We start from the raw sequence: 11,295 nt of genomic DNA, 5'->3' as shown, positions 1-11,295 counted from the left end.
CAAATTAACTGTCAGTATACTCAGTTGAACTGTTGGAGATAGTAGTTGCTCTCAAATCAAAATCAAATAATTAAGGAGCAACAATAAAATAACAGTAGTGGGGCTACTGGGGGTACCGGTAGAGTCAATGTGTGTGGGCACAGGTTAGTCGAGGTAATTGAGGTAATATGTACATGTAGGTAGAGGTAAAGTGACTAGATTGAGGATGTTCAACCTGTCTGAATTATAACATGCTCAGATCCCCTGTCTGTATTGAATAGTCTATCAGCTGGCAAATCTAATAGGAGTGACCTACTATTGGAGGAATTCATGTTATTATGGAGAATTGAGAGAATGGGTGTAGTAGTAAGATTCTACTGGGTCCCAGTCCATTTGTGTGTGGAAGTTAATTAAATTGTAGACCAGATGGCCAAAAGAGCTTTAAACAAGATAAAATTGATAGTAATGTTCCACTGCATAGAGGTGAGGACAAATGTAAGATCATGGCCATTTTGATAGATGTGTGGCAGGCTGTTTCACACCCGGCCATTATTGGGAGTCCCATAAGGTGTGCACAATTGGCCCAGGTTTTGGTTGGTCCAGGTATGCCCGGCCTAGGCCGTCATTGTAAATAAGAATTTGTTCTTAACTGACTTGCCTAGTTAAATAAAGTTTAAATAAAATACAAATCAAGTATAATAATAATAAAAAGTGATGGGACTCTGAGCCCAAGGGCCCTCCAAATATTGGTGGACCAAGATTCAAAATTCGGATTTGCCCGGGATGGTTATGATTATTCTTCAATGTACAATGTCCTAGGAGCAATCTTGCAAACACCACCTCTTACTTCCTCTCTTATCTTGTTTGCAAGATTGCTCCTAGGACATTGTACATTGAAGAATAATCATAATCATCTCGCCCGGGCACATGCGTAGCCTTGTTCAGAATCGGCTGAAAGTTGAATGCTTTCGATTTGGAACTGGGTTGCCTCCCGGGCGTGAGCCAGCTGCCCCGTTCAAAGCCTATGGCGAAATCGGCTCAAAACAAAAGTGACGTTTTTAAGCACGTGAAGTAATTACTAGGATTCTGTCTTCCCCATGCAAAAGTGATTGATTTTGATCAAAAAAATGTATGGAAAAGATATGTTGTATGTTTCTGGACAATGCACAATGCTGCCTTGTCCGCAACAAGACTAAACGGCACAGATTACCGTTCAATTTAAGCATGACGCTCCTCTCACCCCTCTTTCGCCCGATGCCCCGCGGCTCAGCATAATCGAATACGCCGATTGCTGAGGATACTGCGAAATACACACCCTATGGCTACACCCAACATAGGTCCACTAAATTAAAGTGTCTGTAATTGTCAACTGAAATAATAATTCTAAACTTTATTTGAACAGCTTAATACATTGGCTTCTATCTCAAATTACATTTTTAAGACCTCAATGGTGTTTGCCTCTCTCTTACCTGACAGGGGAAACTGTTCCTTAAATCTGGAACACTGTTGTAAATTCTTATTGAATGTATTTGTATATTTTTTACGCATCAGATAAAGAATATTGTATTTTTATAGGCATACAGTATGTGTACACGTTAGGGTCTAGCATCAAGGGGTTAACTGAACGTTACTTGGAAAGAAGGCGGGGTTAAATGCAGCTATCCAATCCAGGAAGTAATTTAGTGTAGAGACAAATTGAAATGGTTCACGACTAACTGGATGTAAAAGAGCTATACTGGTTTTGTGACCAAAGCTATAACATTATTTAATATAAAATATCGCTGCAGCAAGAACTGTATCTTGTGATGTACGTTATCACATATAGTTGTAATATAACCATTTAGTTAGATACAGTAGCTAGCTAACAGTCAGTAGCTACTTTCACACCAGTGCTGGATCGATGTAAAATAGTTCTGCTGGTTTGTGACACATCGTGCAACTGGGTGCTGCAAATTACCTCTCTTGGTGAGATATAGCATCGGAAGAACTACAGCTGGACGTTTTAGAAATTGTTAGACTTTTTTTTCCTACCGGTTAGCCAATATATTTGGCAAACGGATGTGGCTGCCACCTGCCAGCTAACGTTAGCAATTGCTTGCAGTTAGCTATTTTCCACTGCAAATTGGTGACATGGCCATGACATGCTGTTAGCTACTGTAATCACAGCTGTCATTTGAATGTCCACGTTTCCATGTCAATGAGAAGTAGCTATAGTTTGCTAGAGACCCCCCATTCTGGAATTTGGTCTGGCACCGAGTTCCCGTCCACGCAAGCTAGCTGATTTGTTGCTACTATTACTACTTGTCAAGAATAGGAGGCGGTGGCAGCTTTGGTGGATACATTTCTGCCTCAGCTTTATAGAGATCACTGCCGAGGTGAAATACTGCAGTTCATGTTTCGACAAGAAGTCAGTGTACTGTCTTTTATTCCGTCTTGTTCCTACCTTTTCCAACACGAGAAGAGGAATATGTCTAGATATAACATTTACAGTCTTTTAGACTGGTTGTATGGCGGCGTGGACCCAAAGTTTGAAGGCAACGGGGGCCCAGAATGTGCCGCCTTTCTTGCACCCCAACAACGTATCAGCGAGAGTTTTGTCATGGTTCTGATTTCCATCGTGGAAGTTGTCGTCGCATTGAGAAAAATCAACATTTGTAAAGAACTCAAAGAGATTGCGAAAGATGGGCCAAGGACGAAACAGGACAGTTTCGGCAAGAACCTGTTGCTGGTTGCTCTGTGTATGACGTTTGGAGTAGAGGTCGGATTCAAATTCGCCACCAAGACAGTAATCTACCTACTGAATCCATGTCATGTTATGACCATGGTGCAGGTAAGATATCGCTCAAGTTTAAATTGTAACTTTCATTTAAGTCATTTGGCAGACGTTGAATTTAAGATTGGCCTACCAGCACTAGTAGTGTTGAATGTGCATTTCTGTGTAGAGACCAATGCTATGTACAAAGATTATGCCCATTGTGTCCGTTTCAGCACATGATCCACTAAGTAAGCATTTTATCTGCCTCTTGGGTAAAACAGTTTTGCCTTTCCATCATGTCTAACATTAAGTAGAAATGTTCTACCATGTTTTCACTCAACTTCTAGGTTTAGCATACTTGGCTCACAATCTGGACTGGACTGGAGAACACTCACCCACTAGCTAATTGTATGCAGATTTATGAATATCTTTCATGTGGATATGGCAATACACTATAGTTTAATTACAACCGACCCTGTTTTACTTGCGTAATCAGCATTAGTGATGGAGGAAATTGTAAAATCAAAGGAATGCCTTACTAGGATGAAATATTCCTTAACCGATGAAAACTTCAAGCACAATCTGACATGGTAAACCGATTCACTAGCCTCACTCCCTATTTCTTGAGTTATATTGATGTTGCATAAACTTGAAGGGAGTCTTGATGGCAAAGAGGGGACAACTAGAGACGCATGGTGAAGGAAAGTAATAGAAATAGAGAGATTATTTGAGCATATCATGACTAGTGGTTTGTTCAGTCAGCCTCAGTCTGACTATAAGGTGTGTGTATATTGAACCACAGCCAACAACATTTGGAGAGCACTCAACACAGAGGGTATTGAGGCAGGGCTCGTCTTGCATGAGTATCCCTCTTCCCAAAGGGGTGCACTGCACTGTAATTGTCTGATTTAATCCCACTCAAATTAACTGAAATGATCATGTTGAATCATGTAATATGCAATGTTACCAGTTTCAGATCATTGATCAGAAAAAGGGCATGTTAGGACAATACTGCAGTCATAAAGAAAGTCTGTTTATTGGGCACTGAAGCCCAAGTCTAAACGTAAACACCCTTGTCTCATAGACTAGACGTAACATAGTAAATGTAAATCCAAGACACCCAAATTAGTATGATATTTTGTTTGGTATGGTTACTTAAAGTAAAAAATGAAAGGAGGATAGATGGGTGGGTGTCTAATGCGAACATCTAGCAACCCAACGGTTGCGTGTTTGAATCTCATAATGGACAACTTTAGCAATTTTGCTACTTTGCAACTACTTAGCATGTTAGCTAACCCTTCCCCTAACTCTAACCATAACCCCTTACTGATGTTCCTTAAAAAAAAAATGCATCACTGCGCAAATGTCAGGTCTGGTGAGTGCAAACTGGAACATTGTGAAAGTTCTGTACAACTTCTGGTGCACGTATACTGTGAACACTGAGGCTGCACCTGCTTTAAGTTAGTTATAGTGACCAAGTAGGCTACTGTGGCTATTTGATCAAAATGTAGCCTATCCGTGTTGCCTTCCATAAAAAACAATGGGGAAAAAGCATCCCATAACATTTTTACACGGCTGTTCTATCATTCAGCCTACAGTAGCAGCCAATGTCTGGTGTACAATGTAGGCCTACATTCTATGAGACTTTTGGAGAGAAAAAACATGTCGGGATTGGCATTAGACTGTTTATCCACTTGTCACAGAGAATCAGACAAACTATGCTACCGTCTGCCTATTGGCTACTTAGCTTATTCAAGCATGTCTCCAATACAACACTTCCCCTTTAAGACAGGAAAAAAAGCTCTTTACCTGACTTGCTTTTCAAAGATGGCTAGAAATGTACACATTTTGTGCTCTTGTAGGAAGCAACCACTCCCCCATTGCTGACTAGAAATTAGCTATTACTGGGCTAATAACTCACTTACTAGCAACGAATATGAACAAATGTACACACGTGACTATATGCAGCTCTTGCTTTGAGCTCAAAACAAGTACATCTACTCGCGACATGCTGTAAACGCAGTCCAGTTCAAAGTAAACGACACAGATCCATATATGGCAATGGTCTATTTGCATGTAGGGATACTGCAGCTCGGATTGGTTATGGCGCACCGATATGTGAAAAGTATGGGCCTTAGTTTTGCCTATCAATGCATTAGAATCCTACTCCAATGCGCTCAGCCTACAAGAAAATCTGTTGCATAGTTCATTTTGATTCGGTATGCTGCATTTAAAGTGGCTAATATTGCATTGATTCGATCACAATTCGCACTAGAAAGTTCAGTGAAGTTCAATCTCGTGCTTCTCTGCACAGGCTGCTATTTCTTCTGCGTGGCAGGCCCCTAGAGTGAAGGGAACATTGCCTCTAACCCTAGCTAACGTTATCCACCTAGCTAATGTTAGCCACAACAAATTGGAATTTGCAACATTATTATACGTTTTACAAATTCATAACATATTGTAATTTGTACATATCATATGAAATGGATGATGGATATCCACAAATAAATACATACAATGTGAAATGTAACATATCATACTAAATGGAGGAGGACAGATTTACATTTACTATGTTACGTCTACCCCTGAGTCCAGGTTGACGGAAAGTGTGGTACGAACTTGTTGCATGTACACGTTTTTTGAATAGGCGTTGTACCTCCTCCAGTGTTTAAAGAAGAAGAAAAAAGTCAGTACATCAAATGAAGTCCGTGCAGTCTAATCTTTTACATTAACACATCTGATTAAATGCCATCACCAACAGTCATATCTCTGCAATCAGTCACTCTGTTGACTGCTGTATATGCAAACACCTTTTCACAGGCTGCCAAGTGTTTGACCGTTTATCTAGCTTGTTTGCACTTACTCCTTTACCAGACAAATATTGGTTAAGACACAGTTCTCCCCAGCTCCTTTAAATCTGCTTGCTCGATTTCTTTATCTTTGATGCTTTTATCAATAGTAACTTAATAATATTCATCATCTAACTCATGATATATGGCTGGCTTTTGTATTTGGTGTAAGGCTGGGTGATATGGCCAAAATATCATATCACAATATTTTAGATTAATAAAAGTTCTAAATATCCTTTACGAGTAGGTCATGACCCTAGGGTGGCAACCAATGTTTCCTCTAAGCTGCATGCGTGCGTGTGCAGTAGCCCCAAGACTGCCGTGCAGTAGCCCCAAGACTGCCGTGCAGTAGCCCCAAGACTGCCGTGCAGTAGCCCCAAGACTGCCGTGCAGTAGCCCCAAGACTGCCGTGCAGTAGCCCCAAGACTGCCGTGCAGTAGCCCCAAGACTGCCGTGCAGTAGCCCCAAGACTGCCGTGCAGTAGCCCCAAGACTGCCGTGCAGTAGCCCCAAGACTGCCGTGCATAAGAAAACATCAGCCCACGGAGAGAAGCACGAGGTTAAACTTCGCTAAACTTTCTAGAGTTTTCCCTGTTAACACTATCAATGTTTCTCTTTACTGTGGCAATTGTGATTGAATCAATGCCATATTAGCCACTTTCAATGCAGCATACCGAAACAAAACTAACTATGCAAGAGATTTTGTTGTAGATAAAACGCTTCCGATTAGGATTGTATTGCCTATATGCAAATAGACCATTGCCGTATATGGATCTGTGCCATTTTACGTTGAACTGGACTGTGTTTACAGCATTAGTAGTCGTGAGTAGATGAGCTTGTTATGAGATCAAAGAGAGAGCTGCATGTAGCCACGTGTGTACATTTGTTCATATTCGTTGCTAGTAAGTGAGTTGTTAGCTCAGTTATAGATCATTTGTAGTCAGCAATAGGGGAGTGATTGCTTCCTGCAAAAGCACTAACGTATACATTTCTAGACATCTTAGAAAAGCAAGTCAGGCTTTTTTTGTCTTAAAGGGGCAGTGTTATATTTTGAGACAGGCTTGAATAAGCTAAGTAGCCAATAGGCAAATTGTAGCATAATTTGTCTGATTCTCTGTAATAATGGTATGGGAATAATAATGCAGTTTATTTTGAAAAGTGGTTTCTTGCATCAAACAACGCAACATTTTCAGTCACCTCCTTGTCTGAAGGACAAGTGGATAAACAGGTTAATGTCAAGCCCTGCATGTTTTCTTTTCAAAGTGTCATGGAATGTAGGCCTACATTGAACACCACACATTGGCTGCTTCTGTAGGCTGAATGATGTAACAGCTATTTCCATGTTAAAATGCTACGGGCTGCATTTTCTCCATTGTTTTTGATGGTAGGCTACTCTTGTAAGATCAAATAGCCAAAGTACCCTACTTGGTCACTGTTAACTGGAACTTAAAGTGGGTAAAGCCTGTGTTCAGAGTAAACACGCTGGAAGTTGCAGAATTTTCACAATGTCTTAGTTTGCACTCGGCAGACTAGAAATTTGCTCAATGCTGAAAAAAAGGCCTTGTTAATTAGTGAACTGTTTGAATCGTGGAAATATAATTATTCTATAGCAGAATGTGACCGACCGGCTCGTTTTGATCTTAGGAGCAAAATTGGAAATGTTGTTTTTTACATTGGATAGAAGTAGAGACTTCTAGTAGAGCTAGACAGTTGAGGAACAATGGGAAAGTAATTCTGCTTTGAAAGTTGATAAACTTGTAACCTCACTTGAGAAAAGGGTTGGTTCCAGCTTTCTTTCCTAACAACAGCTGTCAAGCACCCAAGCTAACATTGACTAGCTTACAAGCTACTTCCAGACACAAATGAGAGAACTCACTCTGACCATTATACCTGCCCTAGCAGAGCTGGTTAGACTGTTTTTATGCTATCCGCAGTGTTGGTGTCTGCAACTGTGCTGCTGGCAACAATTTGTTTTTTTGCCAAGTTTACTGACACCATCCGTAATCAACGGGTGTTGAGCGTTTGTAAATTCATGAGTTATTCTGTGCTCTGGCACACTCAGGTAAGTGCTCTGAAATCAGAGTAGATAGATGTAGCTGGTAAATTCACTCTGGCTATCAACAGTTTTCGCAGTGACATCATTAACATTCTATTTTATATATATATATATATATATAATCAGCTAAATGGAGAGAAGTGTGCTACATGGCAGACCAATCTGAACTCATCTCATGGCATGTCCAGCCCACTTATTATTTCAGCCAATCATGGCTAGTGGGAAGGTTGCTCGCTTTTCTGTGGCTAAACCAACTAGGCTCATAATTCTATTCATATTTACAGATGGCATACACATTTGTTATTTAGGCACATGAAAGTTCACATGTTCCAGAAGGCATTTCTGTCAAAAAAGGTTTACTTTCAAATTGCTTTCCTGTGAAGTAGTGACACGCGACATACGCCTAGTTTCCTGAAACAAGTCACATATAGTGGGCAGCACCTTGAATGCATTGTTGTTTGACATAACAAATCAATAAGCCAGGGAGGAATTATTGACAGGGTAAGAACCAAAGGGTTGGTCAATGTTTCCAGGGAAACCTAATTAGATGTTACGTTCCATGTTTTCTTCTAATTAGGTTTCCATGTTTTCTTACCTCATGTAGCTAGCCAGCTAGCTAAACTATTCATGTTTCACCTATTCCTCTCTGATTTAAGATACCATTGCACAAACAATATGATTATCTAGGCCTACAGTAGTACGATCTAAGTTTGTACATTTAGCAAGCTAGCTAACTAGTGATTAGCATTAGTGGCTAAGGCAAACTAGCAGAGAGTAAGGAACACAAACTAATAGTGTAATTGTAGAAGGCTTGTGGAAAGCAGTATCGTTTTCACCAACATCTTTTTGCATCCGTTTGACCATGCAGACTTCAGAGTGAATGGCAAGAAAATCATGGTTAAGCAACTGCTCTCTCCTTGAGGGGCAGGGCTTGGTGTGGTATGCAGCCTGAGTTACGCCTGAGTTGCGTATCACACTTAACAAACCAAACATTGAAAAAACGTTATAGACCGGGAAGTAAAAACCCAAACCGGTCCATGCATCAATACTGGTGTATAGTAAAATAGAGTATACTGCCCAGCTCTAATAAGGTGGTTAGCTAGACTACCTGTGTTGCTGCTTCCCTGACACATGTGCAACTTCAGACTGAAGATGGGATAGAGTTGGGTCGGAGGGTTGTTGATGTAGCCGCTCCTCACCCGCAGCAGAGAGGCAGAAAGACAGTATCAGCCAACCAGACCGAATATTGACGATGAAGGCTCAATCAAGTGTTAATCAAATCTTATACTGCTGTGGGAGTATTGTTAATATTTAAACTAGGTAGCTAGACACACACACACACACACACACACACACACACACACATACACTTGACTGGTGACCGGGCGTGCACAATCTTCGACCAGGGCAGACTGGGAAACAGGCACAAAACAGGAGCATGCTATCTCCGTACAGGGCAGATCAACAGGCGCAACCAACGGACAGGGGTGTGAGTTTAACAACGTCATGATGACTTGCGGGCAGTGGGTTCCGAACAAGTGACAACAATGACAAAAAATGTTGTTATTTTGAGGGACATTATACCACCACCCAAAAGGGCACTTTGGAGACGGGAAGGGAAAAGAGGCATGTGCTCTGCACAGACAGAGCCCAAACTGTGTACGTGCGTGCCTTATGGCTATATATTAATAATTTAAAACACCCAAAAAGGATGTACCAATCCCAGGTTGCCCCTTTTTTAATGGATTTAATTGAATTCATTCAATCTGATGTCAACCAGATGTCATCTCACTTTAACAAAACTCTCCAATCCATTAATATGAAACAATCACCACACACATTTCTCGCTCGCTCACTCTCACGCACACGTATACAATGGGTGAGTGACTTTAGGATATACATAAGGTTATCCTTGAAAGTTGAGGGCCTGATGCAAAGTGCACATTGACTTCATGTGATACTGATTGCCTAAAACTGTCTCATGACTAGGGTTGCAAAATTACTGGAACTTTCAATAAATTCCCCCGGTGTCCGGAAATCCCGGTTTAGAGGTAGGGAGGATTCAGGATGGAATAAGCAGGAAATCTGTAAACGTCAAACCAGGATTTTTGTAAAACCAGTGCATTTATTGAAAGTTCCTGGAATGTTGCAACCCTAATTATACCTTCTTGCCCTTTGTGCTGTTGTCTGTGCCCAATAATGTTTGTACCATGTTTTGTGCTGCTCCCATGTTGTGTTGCTGCCTTGCTATGATGTCTTATGTTATGTTGTCTCTTGTCGTGATGTGTGTGTTGTCCTACATTAGTTATTTTTTTAATCCCAGCCCCCGTCTCCGCAGGAGATCTTTTGCCTTTTGGTAGGCCGTCGTTGTAAATGACAATTTGTTCTCAACTGACTTTTAGTTAAAATTACTTACTATCTCATAACTCATAGTCAGATTTAATTTTATTGGTGGCGGGAACGGGCTTCTATACCCATTACAACCTATGGCTGAAAATATTGTGGTTTATTCTAATGCTTACCCAATAAAAATGTACTAAATCATAGATTTGGAAAGTATACCGTGTATACCTGGGTATTTGGAAATAGCCACGTGATTATTTTTCAATACAGTCAAGTATTTATTAAGTTTTTTTAATAAATGTGAACATTAGTAGCACTTTTTTTTCTTCAATACTTTAGGAGATAAGGAAGACTGTGTTCTTCATTTAACCTGTAACATTTTTCATTATGAAATTTACCGGTAATCCCCAGTCAAGTGGTTTTTGTTTACAAGCACACAACAACGAGACCGGGGCCTTGTGAGTCACTCACTGTGATCTGATTACAATATGGAATTCACAACTAAATGTTTGCCAGCTAGATTTCTTTGAACTATTAAGTTAACTGTCTAAAATGTGCCAAATGCTCTGGAGTTGTGCATTTGGTTTTCTAGTTTAGTAGCTTGGTGGCTGTCTAGCTACCCAGTTAGCTTCTTATAAAATACAGCATTGGCTTAGTTTCAGCAGACAATCCTCTCCTGGATCAAAAGCCTTGCTGTCTAATTTGTTTTGTGCTTACAGCAAACTGTGAGTAGCATTTTTTTATTACTTGTATAGTTTAGGTCAGACACTAATGTTTGCAATGTGCTTGTTAGCATTTAGTTAGCATTCTCTGTGGTTTTACATGTACTTGTTAGCATTGCTAACCTTTTGAATTAGAGTATCAGTGGTGTTTGAAAACAGTGCCCTTTGTGTTCAGTGCCAGTATTACCGAATATCCCGGTATGACTATCTGGATACCTACAGATCGCCTACTAAATCACTGATTTGGCACATCAATGCGAAATTGTTAGGGTTACACATTCGGTAAATATATTGAGCCTACAAGTAGCAAAATAGAACTTGATTGATTGAACATGAAATGTATTTCAATATGATTGAAATAGGCCTATAGCCTACTATTTTATATATATTTTTCATTTAAGCCTCTTTTTAGGCTATACGTTGCTTGTTTATATAAATTGCGAAGGCATTGGAAACTTTTACATTTGTAGTCGGAAGTTATCGGCGGTCACAGAGACAGAATCACATGGTTTATCTGTTTCGAGGAGATCTATAAAGTAACGCAGAATGGCAAAGCTTCTAACGACACACTTAACCTCATCTAGAACAGCTT

General features: G+C 40.3%; 1 protein-coding gene across 1 annotated transcript in view; it reads left to right on the top strand.

The window, feature by feature from the left end:
• The first annotated feature begins 1,643 nt into the window (after positions 1-1,643).
• LOC112228794 (transmembrane protein 164) overlaps positions 1,644-11,295 on the top strand; it is a 50,414-nt gene continuing 40,762 nt past the window's right edge. The window contains exon 1 of the mRNA XM_024394437.2: positions 1,644-2,809. Within this exon, the coding sequence (XP_024250205.1) occupies positions 2,372-2,809 (438 nt within the window). The 5' untranslated portion in view covers positions 1,644-2,371. The remainder of the gene's footprint in view (positions 2,810-11,295) is intronic.

The sequence above is a fragment of the Oncorhynchus tshawytscha genome, linkage group LG30 (assembly GCF_018296145.1).
Source record: "Oncorhynchus tshawytscha isolate Ot180627B linkage group LG30, Otsh_v2.0, whole genome shotgun sequence".
In the NCBI taxonomy this organism is placed as follows: domain Eukaryota; kingdom Metazoa; phylum Chordata; class Actinopteri; order Salmoniformes; family Salmonidae; genus Oncorhynchus; species Oncorhynchus tshawytscha.
The sequence above is the reverse complement of the archived record's forward strand: the minus strand, read 5'-3'. Positions and strand labels throughout refer to the sequence as shown.